We start from the raw sequence: 20627 nt of genomic DNA, 5'->3' as shown, positions 1-20627 counted from the left end.
CAAATTGGAACATTGCTGGTAGATTATAATATGATGTAACTATTATGGAAACATTAGGTTCCTTTTAAAAATTAAAAATAGAACTACCAAGGAGTGCTGGTCTGACTTAGTAGAGCACGCAACTCTTGATCTTGGGGTTGTAAATTCACGCCTCATGTTGACTGTAGAGATTACTCAAAAATAAAATCTTAAAAAAAAAAAAACCTACCATTTGATCTGGCAATACCACTTCTTGTATATAACCAAAAAAACTGAAAACAGGGTCTCCAAAACATATCTATCAACTCACGTTTGTAGCACCACAATTCACAATAGCCAAAAAGTAGAAGCAACCCAAATGTCCATTGACAGATAAGTGGATAAACAATGTGTATATACATACAACTAAATATTAGCCTTAAAAAGGAAGAAAATCCTGTCACGTGTTACAACACGGATGAACCTTGAGGATTTATGCTAAATGAGATAAGCCGGTCACAAAAAGACAAATGCTGTATGACTTCGCTTATACAGAGTATCTAAAGTAGTCAAATCCACGGAGACAGACAGTAGAATGGTGATTACTAAGAGCTGGAAAGAAGGAGAACAAAGCAGCTGCTGTTCAAGGGGTATAAAGGTTCAGTTTTACAAGATGAAAAACTTGAGGAGATCTGTCTCACAACAATGTAAATACGCTTATCATTACTGAACTGTACATTTAAAAATGATTCAGGGAGGGTGGGAGAGAGAAAGATTTTATGGCAAAGTTCTTATAAGCTTTTACCTCTTCTCTCAACTTTCTGATAAGCTCTGTGTCATTGTGATGGGTTTTGATGAGTTCAGCTTTGCCACTTGCAACAAGGGATGCGCTTTCAATTAAATCAGGCCGTAAAGTACCTTGGGCAAGGAAAACTTCCTCTGGTTTCAGGTTCATTTCTCCAATTACTTCATTGGCAATCTATAATCGAGAGGAGTAAAAGTCTTTTAAGAGATGAATCTTTAAAAAAGATAGCAAAGTCTTTTTTATGCTTTTTGCAAGATTTCTCAGAATCCTTTTGCAATACTGACCAAGAGATAAAATCTACACCAACTCCCAAAATAAATTCTTTTAAGAACATATGCTTTAAAAATATTCATAAAGATAGGCAAATATTCAAAAGCCTGATAACTAACCATTGAAATACCCAAAGAACTAAAGTCTTATATCAACTGAAATTGCTATTCTTAAGTAGTTACAATAAGAGCCTACCAAGTATACATGTTTTTTAAAACATAAAACCGTTTCTACCAGTTAGTGTCATAGTAACATACACCAAAATTCTTAACCAAAAAACAATAAAAATTAGTCAGCAAATTTATTTGATATAAAGACAAGGAAAAATAAATATTAAAATTCACATCAAAAACAGTACACATTGTAGATATTAGGAAGATACCTTAACAAAAGTATCCCCAATAATTTTTCTTTTCTCTTCAGGACTTGTTGTCATATTTAGTGTTTTGCTAATTCTTTTTCGTGGAGTTCTATCTTCATCTGATATTGGTAAAGTTGTTGTTCCATTGTAGAAAGAATGAGCCGCATTTATCACTGAGGAAGAAAGAGAAGCATGTTTTATTATTTTTAAAGATTTAATTTATTTATTCATGAGAGACAGAGAAAGAGGCACAGACACAAGCAGAGGGAGAAGCAGGCACCATTCAGGGAGCCTGACTTGGGACTCGACCCCAGGTCTCCAGGATCACACCCCGGGCTGAAGGCGACGCCAAACAACTGAACCATCAGGGCTACCCCAAGATGCATGTTTTAAAACTAGAAGATTTTTAAAAAACATAAATAATGGGTCAAACTACAGAAAGAAAACCTGGGTGGATCTTTCGATCACCCTTACCCTCCCTACATATTACAGAACTACTAATAAATCATGATTAACAGAGTCCAGACATAGGTACTCATTACTTTTTGGTGGTTTGTTTGTTTGTTTGTTTATTTGTTTGTTTGTTTTTGAGAATCCTGTGGCATTTAGTAATCTAAGGCCATGACATCATACACTATGCTGGTTGCTTTCCCTGGATTCAGTGCCCTACCAGAGCACCAAGCAAAAGCCAAAGGAACAAACAAGCACAGCCCCAAGGGAACTGAAAGCAGTGGTTCGTATACAAGAATCAAGGTCCTCAGAACCGTCCATTGAATTAACCAGTCTCTTAAAAACTGATGTTTATCAACACATATTTAGCAATTGCTGGCTATCCTTTTATTTTTAAAGAGCAAAGTACTTTAAATATAAGATCTCTATTTGGTAGTAAGGCTGAACAACTAGTGAATTTCACTGAAATACAGCTGGCTACTTCACTGAGAAATACCAGTAAATTGGGGATTATTAAAATATCTTATTTGCATCTTTAACAACGTATGACTATGTAAAGACACTACAAGGACCCATTACAGGATTTTTTCCAAAATCCTAGTGAAGGCTAGTGAGGGATCCTGAAACTTAAGGGTCAAGGGTCATTTACTTATCAGAGAAAATCCGTATTATCTTCTTTCCACCTTCCAACATTTTGTAAGACCATCAGACTACTATCACCTCCTCTATTCCTTGTTCTTGTGGCATTACACTTGTTTTACACCTGTAATGTTATTTTAGTGACGTTTCAAAAAAGAAAGAGACTCATCTTCACTTTATGATTAACTCCAAGCGTTCATTTTATATTTAACCTTCTGGCATCAATTCTAATTCAATAATATGTATGGTTTGTATCATTAGGGTATGGACTTGATTTCAATATATTATTGATCACACTTTGTTTTTAAAAAGTATGAAAGACAGGGGCACCTGGGTGGCTTAGTGGGTTAAGCATCTGATTCTTGATTTTGGCTCAGATCAGAACCTCAGGGTTCTAAAATCAAGCCCCCACACTGGGCTCCATACTCAGTAGGGAGTCTGCTTCTCTCCCTCTTCCTCTGACCCTCCCCTGGCTTACCGGCTCATGTATGCTCTAAAATAAATAAATGAACTTAAAAAAATATATAAAAGCTACAAATATAAATACAGTTAAAACCTAAGTAGTTTACTAGTGGACTTAAAAAAAAAAAGTGATTATACTCAACAAATTAGGCAGAGAAGGAGCACATCTCAACATAAGGTAGGCCATATATGGGATGCCCAGGTGGATCAGTGGTTGAGTGACTGCCTTTGGCTCAGGGCGTGATACTGGATCCTATGAACAAGTCCCACATGGGGCTCCCCACAGGGAACCTGCCTCTCCCTCTCCCTGTGCCTCTCTGCCTCTCTCTCTCTCTGTGTCTCTCATGAATAAATAAGTAAAATATTAAAAAAAAAAAAAAAAAGAAAGAAAGAAAGACCACATACAATAAGCCCGCAGGTTATAACTTACTCAATGGTGAAAAGGTAAAAGCTTTCCCTCTAAGACAAGGAACAAGACAAGAGTGCCCACTCTCACTATTCCTCCTATTCAACATAAATATTGAAGTCCCAGCTAGAACAATCAGGCAAGAAAAAGAAATAAAAGCTATCAGAATTGGAAAGGAAAAAATTAAATTGTATTTGCAGATAACATAATTTAATAGAAAACCGTAAAACCATAAAACTCAACCAAAAACTGTTAGGTCTGATCCGTGAATTCAGTAAAGTTATAGGATACAAAATTAACATATAAAAATCAGTAGTGTGTCTATACACCAATAACAAATTTTCCAAAATTAGAAATATAGAAATCAATCCCATTTACAACAGTACCAAAAGTAATAATACTTAGAAATAAAATCAAGAAAGTGTAAGATGTCTACTATGAAAGCTACAAGTGATTGATGCAAGAAATCAAAGACAACATAAATAAATGGATGGATATCCATGTTCATGGACAGGAAAAATACTGTTTAAATGTCAATACTACCAAAAGCCATTTATAGAGTCAACATAATCACTATACCAAGGGATAGAAAAAGACACTCCCAAAATGTATATATAACCACAAAAGACCTGGGAAAGGACAACAAAGCAGGAAGCATCGCAGTTCTGGATTTCTAGCTATACTGTAAAACTATCACCAAATGGTATGGTACTGGCATGAAAACATACAAACAAATGGAAGAGAATCAAGAGCCCAGAATAAACCCAAGCATATATAGTCAACTAATATTTGACAGGGAGCCAAGAATACTCAATAGAGAAAAGACAGTCTCTTCAATAGATCATGGTGGAATAACTGGATATGCAATGTAAAAGAATAAACTGGACCCATATCTTCTACTACTCAGAAAAGTTAACTCAAAATAGATTAAAAACCTAAACATAAGACTTGAAACCATGAAACCCCTGGAAGAAAATATAGGAATAATGTTCCTTGACATGGGTCTTGGTAATGAGTTTTTAGAGGACACCTAAAGTATGAACAAAAATGAACAAGTGAGGCTACATCAATCTAAAGAACTTCTGCAGGGGTGCCTACGTTGCTCAGTAGCCTAAGCATCTGCCTTCGACTCAGGTCATGATCTCAGAGTCCTGGAACTGAGCCCTGGATCAGGCTCCCTGCTCAGGTGGGGAGTCTGCTTCTCCCTCTGCCCCTCCTCCTTTGCTCATGCTTTCTCTCTCTCAAAATCTTTAATAGTAAAATAATTTCTGAACAGCAAAAGAAAAGATTAAAAAAAAAAGAATCTACAGAATGGGGAAAAATATCTGTAAGCCATATTTCTGATAAAGGTTTAATATCCAAAGTATATACAGAATTTATAAAATTCAACAGGAAAAACACAAATTACTCAATCAAAAAATGGACAGAGGACCTGAACAGACATTTCTCAAAAGAAGATATACAAAAGGACAATAGGTACCTAGAAAGATGCTCAATATCACTACTTATTAGGGAAATGCAAATTAAAACCACAATGAGATATCACCTCATACCTGTTAGAATGGCCATGATCAAGATAAGAGATAATAAAAGCTGGGATCCCTGGGTGGCGCAGCGATTTGGCGCCTGCCTTTGGCCCAGGGCGCGATCCTCGAGACCCGGGATCAAATCCCACATTGGGCTCCTGGTGCATGGAGCCTGCTTCTCCCTCTGCCTATGTCTCTGCCTCTCTCTCTCTGTATGACTATCATAAGTAAATAAAATTAAAAAAAAATAAAAAAAGGTCACGTCTCAGTGTTGTGAGATAGAGTCCCATGTTGGGCTCCATGCTCAACGTGGAGTCTGCTTAGAATTCTCTCTCCCCCTCTCCCTCTGCCTGCCCCCAGCCACTCACAATCTCTCTCTAAAAATAAAATGAAATCCTTCTTAAGACAAAGGATCCTCAAAAAATTATAAATAAAAATAACATGTGATCCAGTAATTCCACTTCTGGAGATATACCCAAAGGAAATGAAAACACTCAGATATCTGCACTCCCATACTCATAGCAGCATTATTTGCAATAGCTAAGATATGGAAACCACTTAAGTACATCAATACATGAATAAAGATGTGGTGTACATATGTGTGTGTGTGTGTGTGTGTGTGTGTGTGTGCGCGTGCACACATACTATGGAAAATTATTCATCCATAAAAAAAACAAGGAAACCCTACCATTTGTGACAACATACATGGACCTTAAAGGCAATATGCTAAGTAAAATAAGACAAATATGGTATGATCTCACTTATAATATTTAGAACCTAAAAAATTAAAAAAAAAGAACCTAAAAAATTTAAAAATAAATTAATTAATTTTAAAAAAAAGAACCTAAAAAATGAAACTCATAGAAAAAGAAATCAGACTTGTTATCAGAGGTGGGGGATGTGGAGAAGGGGAATTGGAAGAAGGTGGTTAAAAAGTATAAACTTCCAGTTACAAGATAAATAAGTAAAAACGCTACATTAAACATGACGATTACAGGTAATACTGCTGGTTGATATACAGAAGAGTTGAAAGTAAACCCTAAGAGTTCACATAATAATTTTTTTCCAAAAAAAAAATAAAATAAAAATAATAATTTTTTTCCTTTTTATTGTCCCTGTATGAGAATATGGAAGTTAACTCAGACATTTGTGACAATTCTTTCAAAATATATGTAAAAATCAAATCATCATACTGTAGCCTTAAACTTATACAGTAATGTATATCAATTATTCCTCAATAAAACTAGAAAAAAAAGTGACCATAAACTCTTCACTCCTCTGTATAAGTCTTTCAGTTTATAAAATAATCTGTACATCCATACTTATTGTAGGAAGACTTAGAAATTCTCATGCATAAATAATATTATGGATCGGAAAAGAAAATTCAAAAAGAGAATGAGTAGAAGAGAATAGGATGGTAGATGGAATTCTACTGATATGCATATAACATTGGGACTTATCAACAGGGGATCCCCCGGTGGCTCAGCGGTTTAGGGCCTGCCTTCGGCCCAGGGCCTGATCCTGGAGACCAGGGATCCAGTCCCACGTCAGGCTCCCTGCATGGAGCCTGCTTCTCCCTCTGCCTGTATGTCTCTGCCTCTCTCTCTCTCTCTCTCTCTCTCTCTCTCTCTGTCTCTCAGGAATAAATAAATAAAATCTTAAAAAAAAAAAAAAAGAGTTATCAACAGTTTTAAAATTTATCCTGGGACCCCTCATGAACCAGATAATTATAATGTAAAAGTAAAAAACATGCAGAGGGAGAGAGAACCTCAAGCAGACTCCCCACTGGGTGGAACAGGAGGCAGGGCTTGATCCTATGTCCCTGAGATCCTGACCTGAGCCAAAAATCATAAATTGGACACTCAAATGACTAGAGCATCCAGGCGCCCTAGAAACCTGTACATGGTTAAGGCGACGAGCTCACTCAAGGGATTCATGAATACCTTTGACCTGAATTCCAAGCTTTTTGAGGGCCTCTTCTACAGACTGGCTTTCTCGTTTTCTCATAAAGCCATTATCAATGTGCACAGCAATGACCTGATCTTGGCTCAAAGCACGATTCAGCAAAGCTGTACAGACTGTTGAGTCTACTCCACCACTGAGTAAAACCTACAAGATGAAATTAAAAGAAAAATCAAGCTGAGTACAATAAGCAAGAAAATAAAATAAAAACTATCTTCTTAAACCTTTACCATTAAAAAGTTTTTACCAAAAGGATACACAGTAACTGAAAAAGCACCTCGAAACAGTGCAACTCACACAACGGCCCATCAGCCAGTCAACAGTGAAGGGCTATGGCGACAAAGTCAGCTCTAACAATGACATAAATTTGTAGACTTTCAGATGTAAATTCCTTACCAAAACCTTTGATGTGCCTACTCTCTCTTTGACCTCTTGAATGCACTCCAGTTCTCTGTTCTGCACGGTGAAGGTCCCACTGCACCCAGCTATATCGTAGAGGAAATTCTTCAGTATTACTTTCCCATTTTCTGTAAGGCCAACTTCAGGGTGGAACTGTGCTCCATATAATTTTTTAGATTCATTTGCTATACCTTTATAGAGAAAATAATCACAAATTAAAATTTTTTTCATGTTTGAAGACTCAACTAAGTACCCACAGTAATTCCTCACAATTTCCTCTATAAATGTGAAAATGGATACAAATTAGTGCATTTTTACAGGAAAAAAGACACACAAAACAAACTGCAAGGCCACATTTTTTCTTTAAAAGTCCTTATATAGCAATTAATGAACTACACAGGACAGTGAATTAAGTCCTACAGAGATTATTTCCTAGTACTTTCACTTCTCCACCCAGATTATTTAACACAATGATAACTCAATTTTGGCTCTCAATCCCACATGGCTTTCTCATGCAATATGCAGCTATCAATTTTATGTATTAGAAGAACCTCATATATTAGGCCTGTCAGAATATGCTAAGTATCCCTTTCTTAGATACTATCAACCACAAATGTAACTTTGTGGATTTGACTAATGTGTTTCTGACAAATTATTATCTAAGCAACAGATGTTAGGCCAGATGTTTACTTGTGCATGCGTTACCCCTGTTTATGGCTCTGAGATACCAAGAAAAGTTACAGCTAGTTAAGTAATTAAATCAGGCCTAGCAGGCTCCCAAACTCATAGTCATTCTACTATACTAAAGAACCTCACATTTTCTTTCCTTGGATTCTAGGACACCACTCTCTGGGTTCATTGTCTGATCCTTCTTAATCTTTGTTGGTTCCTCCTCATCTTATCCATCTCTACACATGAAAGTTACCCAATACTCAGCCCTTAAGTCTCTTCTCCATACATTGAGATCTAAACTCTCATGACTTTACATTGTATCCATATGATAGTATACCCCCAACTTTATACCTCTAGCCCAGTTTTCTACTCTACAGTCTAGACTTAGACAACTGCCTACTCATACCTTTATTTCTATGTTTAATAAGGCATCTTGAATTTTTTTTAAGATTTTAATGTATTTGAGATGGAGAAAGAGGGAGAGAGAAAGAATGAACAGGAGGGAGGGGTAGGGGGAGAGGGAGAAGCAGGCTCTCCACTGAGCAGGAATCCCAATACTGGGCTCAATTCTAGGACCCTGGGATCATGACCTGAGCCGAAGGCAGACACTTAACCATCTGAGCCACCCAGGCACCCAGCATCTTGAGTTGTATACAGACTTGCATAACTGCATTCTTTCCCATCAGGTGAACAGAAACTTCAACTTTCTGGATGCGTGGACCAAAAAATACGGGAGTTAAAACTCAACTATACTCCTTTTCCCCCAACTCCACATGCAATCCAACAGCAACTCCTTTGTCTCTCCTTTCAAAAATATATCAGAATCCAATCTCATCTAAGAAGATTAAAATCCTATCAAATGTCTTTTCCACCCACAATGGTTAAGAAACTAGAAATCAATTACAAAAACAAAACTGGAAAATCCATAAATACGTGGAGATTAAAAAACATGCTGTTGACAAATGAATGGGTCAAAGGAAAAAGGAAAAGAAAAAATCTGAGACAAATAAAAATGGAAACAACAACCAAAGATAATGTGATGTAGCAAAAGCAATTCTAAGAGAGAAGTTTATGGCAATTAATAATTACATCAAGAAAAAAACAAAGCTCTCAAACAGACTCCACCAAAAACTGTTACAACAAAAAACATATTTCAGCAACACTGTGACATAGAAAAATCCATGTATCAAAGTCAGTTATGTTTCTGTAAATTAAAAAACTATCAGAGAAATTAAGAAAATGTTCCCATTCACAATAGCGTCAAAAAGAATAAAATATTTAGGAACAAACTTAACCAAAGAGGTGAAAGATCTATATACTGAAAATGAAGAAACTGAAGAAGGCACAAATAAATGAATAACCTATATAGATTAGAAGAAAACTTGAAATATCTATTCTATCCAAAGCAATCTACAGATTCAATTCAATCTCTATCAAAATTCCAATGGCTGTTCATAGACAGAAAAAAAGGAATTCTAAAGTTTGTATCAAACCACAAAAGAGCCAAAGCAATCTTGAGGAAAAAAAACAAAACAAAGCACAAGGTATCAGAGGTCCTGATTTCAAACTACATTACAAAGCGATAGTAATCAAAACAGTACAGTATTGGACTAATACGCACAAACCAAAGAACAGAATCAAGAGCCCAGAATAAACTCATGTATATATGACCAATTTACAACAAAGGAGCCTAGAACATACAGTGAGGAAAGGGTAGTCTCTTCAAAAATGGTGCTCAGAAAACCAGCCAGCCACAAACAAAAGAATGAAACAGAATCCCTACCTTATACCATATACAAAAATCAACTCAAAACAGATTAAAGACTTGAATGTAAAACCTGAAATCACAAAACTCCTAGAAGAAATCACAGGGAAAAAAGCCCCCTGACACCTGTCTTGGCAATGATTTTTTGGATTTGACATCAAAAGCAAAGGCAACAAAAGCAAAAAATAAGTGAGATTATATCAAACTAAAAAGCTTCTGTACAGTAAAGGAAACCATCAACAACAACAACAAATACCACTGACTGCCCAATTTAAAAATGGGCAAAAGACTTGAAGAGGTATTTTTCAAAAGACCTACAAATGGCCAAAAGGTACATAAAAATGCTCAATATCGCTAATCATCAGGGAAATGCAAATCTAATTCACAATGATGATGTCCTCTCACACCTATTAGGATGTCTACTATGAAAAAGCCAAGATAATTGCTGGCAAAGAGGCAGAGAAAAGGAACTCCTTGTAAACTGCTGGTGGGAATATAAAAGTCACGATGGAAAACAGTATGGAGGCTCCACAAAAAATTAAAACTAGAATTACTGTATGATCCAGAAATCCCACGTCTAGATACACATTCAAAGAACAGGAAACCATTATCTCAAAGAGATGTCTGTATGTTCACTGCAGCATTACTCACAACAGACGGGACATGGGAAACAAGTGTCTATCAAGGGATCAAGGAAAAATACATAGGTAGAAACACAAACATAATATACACACACAAAGTGGAATACTATTCAGCTTTTAAAAAGAAGGAACTCCTGTCATTTGCAGCAACAGAGGTGAATCTGGAGGACATAAAGCTAAGTGAAATAAGCCAAAGACAAATACTGCATAGTATCACTTATATGTAGAATCAATCAATCAATAAACAGTTGAAATCAGAAATAGAGAATGGAAAAGTGATCGCAAGGGCCTGGTGGGGGGAAATAGGGAGAGGTTGGTAAAAAGGGTACAAACTTTCAATTGTAAGACAAATAAAGTCTGAAGATCCAATTAATAGTATCATGACTATAATTGATAGCAAATTTAATTACCCAATACTGTGTTAAGAGAACTTAAATATTCTCACACAAAAAAAAAAGGCAAATATGTGAGGTGATGGATGTGTCAGTTAACTCCTTTTATTATGTATACCTATATCAAATCAGCACATTGCATACTTTAAATATCTTACAATGTTGTCCATCCTAAAAGAGCTAAAAAAATTAAATTTAAAAATATGTTGAGAGGGGAAAAAAACCCATCAACTTAAAATTCTGTACCCTGAGAAATTATCATCCAAAAGTAAAGAAAAATAAAGACTCTCTCAGACAAGTACTGAGGTTGTTTGTTGCCAGCCAACTTGCCTTGTAAGAAATGATAAAAATTTCATTAGAGAGAGGGAAAATGATAAAGGTCAGAAACTTTAGTGTACATAAAAAAAAGAATATCAGAGAAGGAATAAATGAAGGTAAAATAAAAACTTTTTTCTTCATAATTGAGCTGATAACCCTCTCTTCAAAATAATAACAGCAACAATGTATTCAATTACATATGGTTACATACACGTGTACATAGGCATGCTGGTGTATAAGTGAAATGGATGACAGAAATGGGAGGGAAAAATTAGGTTTATCTAGATTTATCAAGTTAACACTATACAACTTCACGGGTAATATATTTGAAAATGGGGGATCCCTGGGTGGCGCAGCGGTTTGGCGCCTGCCTTTGGCTCAGGGCGCGATCCTGGAGACCTGGGATCAAATCCCACATCGGGCTCCCGGTGCATGGAGCCTGCTTCTCCCTCTGCCTCTGTCTCTGCGCCTCTCTCTCTCTCTCTGTGACTATCATAAATAAATAAATAAATAAATAAATAAATAAATAAATAAATAAATAAATAAAAATTGAAAATGAATGTGAATTCGTTGTAAATGTATATTGCAAAATGTAGGACAACTTTCTCTAAGAGAAGTATAACTGACGTGCTGAGAGAAAACTGAATCTCATAAAATGTTCAATTGAAACCACAAAAGGTAGAAGAATGGAAGACAATAGAAACAAAGAACAAGAGCAACAAATACAGAAGTAACTGATATGATAAATATTAATCCAACCTTATCAAGATGGATTATCAAGTTATCAATAATTATTTTGAATGTCAATGGTCTAAATGCACCAATTCAAAGAAAGATTGTCAAGAAACAAAACCTAATTATATACTACCTACAAGAAATCTACTTTGAAGACACACAGAGGGGGGCACCTGGGTGGCCCAGTTGGTTAAGCGTCTGTCTTCAGTTCCGGTCATGATCCCAGGGTCCTGGGACAGAGCCCCTCATCGGGCTCCCTGCTTAGTGGGGAGCCTGCTTCTTCCTCTCCTTTTGCCCCTCCCCTTGTTCATGGTTTCTCCCCTGCTCTATCAGATAAATAAAATCATTTTTAAAAAATAATGAAGATACATACAGATTAAAAGTAAATAGATGAATGGTTCCACTTATATGTAGAATCTAAAAAAAAAAAAAAAAATACAAACAGACTCAAAAATACAAAGGGAAGAGGGTGGAGGGTGGGCAAAATGGGTGAAAGGAAGTGACAGGTACAAGCTTCCAGTTGTGGAATCGCAGGGATGAAAGGTATAGAATACAACCAATGTTACTGTAATAGCTTTGTATGATGAGAGACGGTAGCTACACTTGTAGCTGGCACATCGCAATACATAGAGTTGCTGACCAGAGTTGTTAGATCACTATGTTGTACACCTGAAACTAATATAACATTCTGTGACAACTATACTTCAATTTAAAAAAGGGGTGGGGGCGGGATGGAGAAAGGTACATCATGCTAACGCTAATAAAAGATAGCAGAAGAGCTATATTAATGTCAGCCAGAGTAGGCCTGGGCCAAGGAAAGTTATCAGGAATAAAGAGGGGGCACATATGATGATAAAGAGGTCAACTCTCAAGGATGACAGTAATCTGTAATGTATATGCACATAACAACAGATCATCAACATACATGAGGCAAAAAGTGATAGAATAGGTGAATCCGCTGTTATAATTGAAGATTTCAACATCCCTCTATCAGAAATGGACAGACCCAACAAGCAGATCAGTAAGGACACAACGATACCATCAATCAACTGGGATGTAATGGACATCTATAGATTACTTCATGCAACAGAACATACATTGTTCTCAGGCTCACTTGGAACACTCACCAAGGCAGACCACATTTTGAGACATAAAACACAGCTTAATAAATTTAAAAGAACAGAACTCATACAATGTCTGTTCTCAGACTACAATGGAATTAAACCAGATATCACATTAACCAAAAGACAGATGGAAAATCTCAAAACACTTGGAGACTAAAGACTTCTAAGTAACAATGATGAAAGAAGAAATCTTAAGAGAAATGAAGCATTATTTTGAACTAAACAAAAGTGAAATGAACCAACGTTCTAAAATTTGGAGGATGCAAGGTGCAATATTATAACTTTTAAGAAACCTCTATTTGGTCTTCATTACAGTTCCTGGCTCACAGATCCCAAAACCTTTGGAATTTTCTAAGAGATGAGAGCTTTTGAAAAGCACCTAAGGATGGGGGCTGGCTGCCAAGACAATCATGTGATTAGAGGCTTGGAACTTTCACGGAAGCTCCACGCCACTTCCCCGTTCTCTGCCCTTCTATACATCTCTTCCATCCGGTTGTTCCCAAATTATACCCTTCTTTTTGTGTGTGTGTATTTTTTTTTATTAGAGTTCAATTTGCCAACATATAGTATAACAGCCAGTGCTCATCCTGTCAAGTGCCCCCCTCAGTGCCCGTCACCCAGTCACCCCCACTCCCCGCCCACCTCCCCTTCCACTACCCCTTGTTCTTTTCCCAGTTAGGAGTCTCTCATGTTCTGTCTCCTTCTCTGATATTTCCCACTCATTTTTTCTCCTTTCCCCTTTAATCCCCTTCACTATTTTTTATATTCCCCGAACTAATGAAACTATATAATGTTTGTCCTCCGATTGACTTACTTCACTCAGCATAATACCTTCCAGTTCTATCCACATTGAAGCAGCAAATGCTGGGTATTCGTCGTTTCTAATGGCTGAGGAATATTCCATTGAAATTACACTCTTCTATAAGAAACCAATGACCTAGTGGTAAAATGTTTCTGAGTTCTGTGAGCCACTCTAGAGAATTAACTGAACTGAGGAAGAGATCATGGGAATCTCTGATTTACAGCCAGTCAGTCGGAATACACATAACCTGGACCTCCGACTTATATCTGAAATCCAAGGAGGGGGGTCACTGGAACCTCCAATCTATAGTTGGTCAGTAAGAGGCACAGTGATAACCTGGGCTTGCAACTGGTGTCTGAAGTATGTGTGGGTAGGGAAGGGGGTGGTGGTCTTGTGGGATGCAGCCCTCAACCCCAGAAATCTGGTGCTATGTACACTCTGGGTACATAATATCAGAATTGAGCTGAATTGAGATGCCCTCTCAAGCGCAGCCCAGGTGGCTCAGTGGTTTAGCGCCGCCTTCAGCCCAGGGTGTGAACCTGGAGACCGGGGATCGAGTCCCATGTCGGGCTCCCAGCATGGAGCCTGCTTCTCCCTCCGCCTGTGTCTCTGCCCCTCTCTCTCTCTCTCTCATGAATAAATAAAATCTAAAAAAAAAAAAAGAAAGAAAGAGAGAGAGAGAGAGAGAGAGAGATGCCCTCTCAAATACCATACTGGTGTGTAAGAATTGCTTGTTGGTGTTGGAAACCCTCCTCAACTCTCCCCACACACTGGAAATTGGTCTCAGAACATCAACAGACAACAAAAATAGTGCCTAGAGGAAAATTTCCAGCACTGAATGCATATATTAAAAGATTTACTCAATCACCTAAACTTCCACCTTATGAAATAAATAAAGAGGGACAAATTACATCCAAAGTAATCAAAACAAATAAAAATTAAAGAGAAATCAATGAAACTGAAAACAGGAATTCAACAACAAAAATAAAAAAAAAATCAAAAGCTATTTCTTTGATAAGATCAGCGAAATTGGTAAGCTTCTAGCCAGGCTAACTAAGAAAAAGAGAGAGGACACAAATTACTAATATCAGAAATGAGAAAGGAAACATCACTACAGGTCCCAGGGACTTTAACATAATAAAGGAATATTATGAATAACTATGTCCACAAATTTTATAACACAGATGAAATGGACCAATTCTTTGAAAGACACAACTTACCAAAACTCACACAAGAAATAGGTAATTTCAATAGGCCTCCACCGATTTTTAAAATTATATGATCTGATTTGATAGATGCAGAAAAAGCATCTGAAAAAATCCAACACTCATTCATGATAAAAACTCTCCGTAAACTAGGAATATAGGGGGAAACTCCCTCAACTTGATAAAGAATATCTTCTAAAAACCTACAGCTAAAATCATATAACAGAAATTCAAAACTTTCCCACTCAGATCAGGAACAAGGCAAGGATGTTCCCTCTCCCCACTGTTTTTCAACACTATATAAAAAGTCCTAGGGATCCCTGGGTGGCTCAGCGGTTTGGCACCTGCCTTTGGCTCAGGGTGTGATCCTGGAGTCCCAGGATCGAGACCCATATCGGGCTCCCTACATGGAGCCTGCTTCTCTCTCTACCTGTATCTCTCATGAATAAATAAAATCTTAAAAAAAAAAAAAAAGTCCTAACTACTGCAATAAGAAAAGGAAATAAAAGGCATACAGGTTGAGAAAGAAGAAATAAAACTCTCTTTGTTCTCAGATGACATCATCATCTATACAGAAATCTGAAAAAAAAAATCAACAGAAAAATTCTAGGAACTAGTGAGTAATTATAGCAGAGTTGTAGGATGTAAGGTTAATTTACAGAAGTTCATTGCTTTCCTATATAATAGCAATGAACAAGTGGAATATGAAATTAAAACCGATTATCAGCCAAATAAATGAAATATTAAGGTATAAATCTAAGAAAATACATACAAGCTCCATATGGGAAACCAAGCTCTCTTGACTACTTCCACCTCTAGAACCTTATTCCTTATTCCTCTGCTCCTGATTGCTGCAATAGGTTCCTAGCTGACCTCCCTACTTCTACATTTGACCCTTTCTCTTTTCACTTCACTGTAACCAAGGTAATCCTGAAATTAGACCATGAGTAAAGCCAACAGTTTCATAGTGGTCTGTGTTCTGGCCACCCTGACAAACTCTCCAACCTCATCTTCTACCAATCTTCCTCTATGTTTACCAGCTCCAACCATGTAGTCTTTCTTGCTGTTCCTCAAACATGGTCCCATCCTAGACTTGTACTGCTATCTCCTCTTCCTCCAAATGTCCAGAAGGGTTAATAGCACTTACTTCATGTCCATTTTACAGGAATACCCTGCCCAAAATATCCTAAATAAAGAGTAACAACCTTAATCACACATATTCTGCAAAACTCTACAGTTCCTGTATTGTTTTCAATGTACTTAAACACTGTCTGACACTTGACATATTCTGTATTTGTTTGTGTATTAGCTGTCCCATCCCTACTCCCACCTAAAATGAAAAACAGATTTTTGTCCACTTTTCATTACTTTACCCTTGGCACCTGGAACTGTCACTGGCACAAAGTAGGCACTCAAACATTTGTTAAGTGAATAAAAATACATAATCCATCTACCACCGTTTATCTTTTATATTAAATAAAAACATTTTGATATGAAAACCATTCTGGATCATTCCTATTCTAATATTAATTGCAGGCAGATTACTCAATTCAGTTTATCCATGACAAATCTTTTTTTACCATGCATTGTTTAAAAAAGAACTTTATTGGTAAATCCACTTTGTTTCTTTAACTGACTTCCAGGATTATTGGTAATTATTTACATAATAACTATTCAAATAAGAAGGGTAAAAAGTCACAACTGCCAGAAAATCAATTCCTCTTCCTCAAAAAGAAGAGAATAAAAATGGCTTTAAAGTACAGATTAGGGAGCAGCCCCGGTGGCCAAGCAGTTTAACACCTGCCTTCAGCCCAAGGTGTGATCCTGGAGACCCGGGATCGAGTCCCACGTTGGGCTCCCTGCATGGAGCCTGCTTCTCCCTCTGCCTGTGTCTCTGCCTCTCTCTCTGTCTGTGTCTCTCATGAATAAATAAATAAAATCTTTAAATAAATAAATAAATAAATAAATAAATAAAGTAAGTAAGTAAGTAAGTAAGTAAGTAAGTAAGTAAGTAAGTAAGTATAGATTAGGGACACCTGGGTGGCTCAGCATTTTAGGGCCTGCCTTTGGCCCAGGCTGTGATCCTGGCGTCCAGGGTTCAAGTCCCGAGTCGGGCTCCCTGCATGGAGCCTGCTTCTCCCTCTACCTGTGTATCTGCCTCTCTCTCTGTCTCTGATGAATAAATAAATTTTTAAAATCTTTAAAAAAATAAATAAATAAAACTTGAAAAAAATAAAGTACAGATTAGACAATGTTTCTACAAAGGGCTAAATAGTAAAAATTTAGGCTCTGTGGAACACAGGCATACAATCCCTTTTATCATAACCTTTTTTTTTTTTAGAGATAGAGCCAAGTTTTATTTATTTTTTTATTTTTTATTTATTCATGATAGACAGAGAGAGAGAGAGAGAGAGAGAGAGAGAGAGGCGCAGAGACACAAGCAGAGGGGGAGAAGCAGGCTCCATGCAGGGAGCCCAACACGGGACTTGATCCCGGGACTCCAGGATCATGCCCCCTGCCAAAGGCAGGCGCTAAACCTCTGAGCCACCCAGGGATCCCCTATCATAACCCTTTAATAAATAATAGGTTATAGGCTAGATTTGACCCACAGGTCACATTTTGCCAACACGGGCTCAGAGAAATGTTCTGAGTGCTCAGTCTGGTGTTTTGCCGATGTCCAAGATACACGCCTATGTATATCTAAGAAAAGCATTTAAAAATCTAATTATGAATTAATAAGCACACTAGAAAAATAGACCATTCTCAAATTTTTCCTGAGATGTAAAAGTAGTGTTTTACATCTGGAGAACTTTTATTAGAGTGAACACTTTTAAAAATATTTCAGAGAAAACCAGTAAGTGACTTCTAAATAATCTAATATTAAATTCCCTTCATAAATTAATGGTGATCCCATGACATTTACAGTATCTTTTTAAAAAATTAAAAAAATAACAAACCAGCACCTCATGCAGAAACATATTCTTAGACTCTTCAGATAAGTTTAAAACAGAATTGGCAAAAGTTTTAGAGTTTTCACCTGCCACAATGTTCCCAGAACGTGCCACAACCTTGAATCCATCAGCTACTTTGTCTACACTATCTCCATGGGTAAGCAAAACAATTTCTTCCTTCTGAAGGCCCCTAAACATACAAAAAAAACAAATAAAAACACACACAACATACAAATATCTTAATTAAAGACATGATCAATGGGATCTTATGCTTTATTTTTACCCAGCTTTATTGAGATATAACTGACATATAACATAAAGCTAAAGATGTATAACATGATGATTTGATATATATAATGAAATAATTACCACAATAAGGTTAGTTAACACATACAGCACATAGTTACCATTATTTTATGTGTATGGGGAACATTTAATATCTACTCTCTTAACAACTTTTAAGTATACAATACAGTGTTGTAAACTGTAATCATCATGCCTGAACATTTTAGTTATAAGATGATAAAGACATTCTGGGGATCTTAAGTTTGTTCTTTTCCTTTAGAAATACTAACTCACTATATGAGTAAATCAAAAAAACAGAAAGAAGTATGTATGTAATAGTACAACACTGCTAGAATTTAAACTTATTCTATGTATTATAAACCCACTAACAATATTAAATCTCAAAAAAGGCAATCAGGAAAAACTGAAAACTGACAAGCATATATTTAAAAGTTGGTGGTATGCAGGCATAAAAAATAATTTCAGGAAGTTACAAAATAATAATAATTTAATAATAATTACAATTTAATAATTTAAAATTTTATCTCTACTTGGATTTATCTTAAGAACAGAAGGCATTGCAGAAATCTAAACATTCAGTAGTTTTATATCAGAAATAGTACTAATACTGATACTGTTATTTAGCAGCTTTATATAATATAAAATCCTGCATATTATAGATCAAAACAATATTAAATATTTAAGAATTGAGATTTTCAGCCTCAGAGTAAGGATACACAAAATCAAAAGAGATAAAAACCCCATAAACTTTGATTTTAAATGGAAATAAGGTGTACACTGATTTTGTTCCCTCTAAAAGAATACATACTGACTAACTTTATTCACTGAAGAGGCCTAGAAACAAAGACAACCCAGTAGTAATGTGGACCTCTACTTCTCATCTGCCAAACAAGTTAAAGGCATGGATTAAAGAAGATACAAGTAATATTTATCAAATGCAATATGTGGACTTTTTCTTGACCCTGATTCAAACAAATCAACTATAAAAAGATATTTTTTACACTGTGAGAAAACCTGAGAGGGCTGATTATTAAATATTAAGAAATTTAAAGGTAACTTAAAAATAAAGCAAGAAGATAAAGTACATTAAAGCCAAAAAAAAGGATGTTTCAGACTTACTACTACTGTCATTATTGTTGCTTAGGATTAATGTAGGTTGTGAATGAGTCCCAGAATTTTAGAGCTAGGAAGACAGAAAAACTTTACATTTTAACCAGATCTTTAGATTTAAAGCCTCTTGCAATATCACATACCACCATGAATTTAAAATGGTTCTCAAGTCTAGCCACTTTAGAGATGAACGTAAGCAACACCTCTCCGTTATGAAGTGGAACACGCATTGGATTTGAAATATATTTTGGAAATGAGTAACTTCAGTTCCTAAGATTATTTTAAGCCACCTTGGCTTTATTAATCTTCCTTTGAAAAACAAGAATCTTTGAACAGATACACTTATTTATGCTCTTCCTCAAAATTAAAGAGGAGCCATTTTGTGTCTAAACAGGGATATATCTCCATTTTGATAAAAATAAGTTTATAACTTGGGTTTTAAAATTTCTGATCTGTCCAACATGAAGAAAACTATTCATTAGAAATTAATTTAGGCGCACAAGTATGGTAATCAACAAAACATACCTGTAGCTAGAAATAATTAGCACAATTAAAAGATATAACAAAATAACTGCATAACAGACATAGGGAATCACCATGTTGTACACCTGAAACTAATGTAACACTGTGTGAACTATACTTCAATTATAAATAGATAAAAGTAAACTTCTCAGATTCATCCAAAAAAGAAAGTAACTGTGGCTCACTGACATCAGCTTGCATTTTATAGATTTAATGCAGTAAGGGGGGAATGTAGTTTTAAAGTAAAAATGAAATTTAAGGGACACTTCGTGGCTCAGTTGGTAGAGCATGGAACTCTTGATCTCAGGATTTTAAGTTTGAGCTCTACATTGAGTACAGAGATTACTTAAAATCTTTTAAAAAACAAAAAAATAAAAATGAAACTTAAGTCAAAATGAAGGGAGTCAGGGGCACCTGGCTGGCTCAGTCAATAAAGCATGTGATTCTTAATTCTGGAGTTGTAAGTTCAAGTCCCACATTGGGCACAGAGATTATTTTAAAAGTTAAAAAAAAAAAAAAACAGGCCAGTGAGGAACCCTATCAATAGTCCAACAAAATGAGCTTTATTCAAAACATGGAAAACCCCAAAACAGAAAGCTTCCAGTCTTTTCATAAACTGAATGAAAATGCAGCCATTTTTTTAAAGTCAAGAAGATAAATGAATCCAGGAAGGTAGTGAACAGCTCATTTACCAATTTTTAAATAGATTAAAGCTACAGCACCTAATTTATTGTTACCTAGACCAAAAACCAATTAATATATTCACTAAATTAAAAGATAGTACACCAGGTACAGTTATGCTTAATACAGAGAAAGTGAGAAGGAGGGAAACCTAACACATATTTA

The 20627-nt window shown here is 36.1% G+C and overlaps 1 protein-coding gene across 4 annotated transcripts in view; it reads right to left on the bottom strand.

Moving 5' to 3' along the window:
* GMPS (guanine monophosphate synthase) overlaps nucleotides 1-20627 on the bottom strand; it is a 76444-nt gene that overhangs the window by 18866 nt on the left and 36951 nt on the right. For all 4 annotated transcript variants that reach the window (XM_025436035.3, XM_025436036.3, XM_025436037.2 and 1 more), the window contains exons 5-9: nucleotides 17930-18033; nucleotides 7236-7429; nucleotides 6821-6986; nucleotides 1416-1567; nucleotides 764-937 (exon numbers count right to left, since the gene is read on the bottom strand). In XM_025436035.3, the coding sequence (XP_025291820.1) occupies nucleotides 764-937; nucleotides 1416-1567; nucleotides 6821-6986; nucleotides 7236-7429; nucleotides 17930-18033 (790 nt within the window). The remainder of the gene's footprint in view (nucleotides 1-763; nucleotides 938-1415; nucleotides 1568-6820; nucleotides 6987-7235; nucleotides 7430-17929; nucleotides 18034-20627) is intronic.

This window comes from Canis lupus, chromosome 23, assembly GCF_003254725.2.
Source record: "Canis lupus dingo isolate Sandy chromosome 23, ASM325472v2, whole genome shotgun sequence".
NCBI lineage: Eukaryota > Metazoa > Chordata > Mammalia > Carnivora > Canidae > Canis > Canis lupus.
This window is presented reverse-complemented; position numbering and strand designations above follow the sequence as displayed.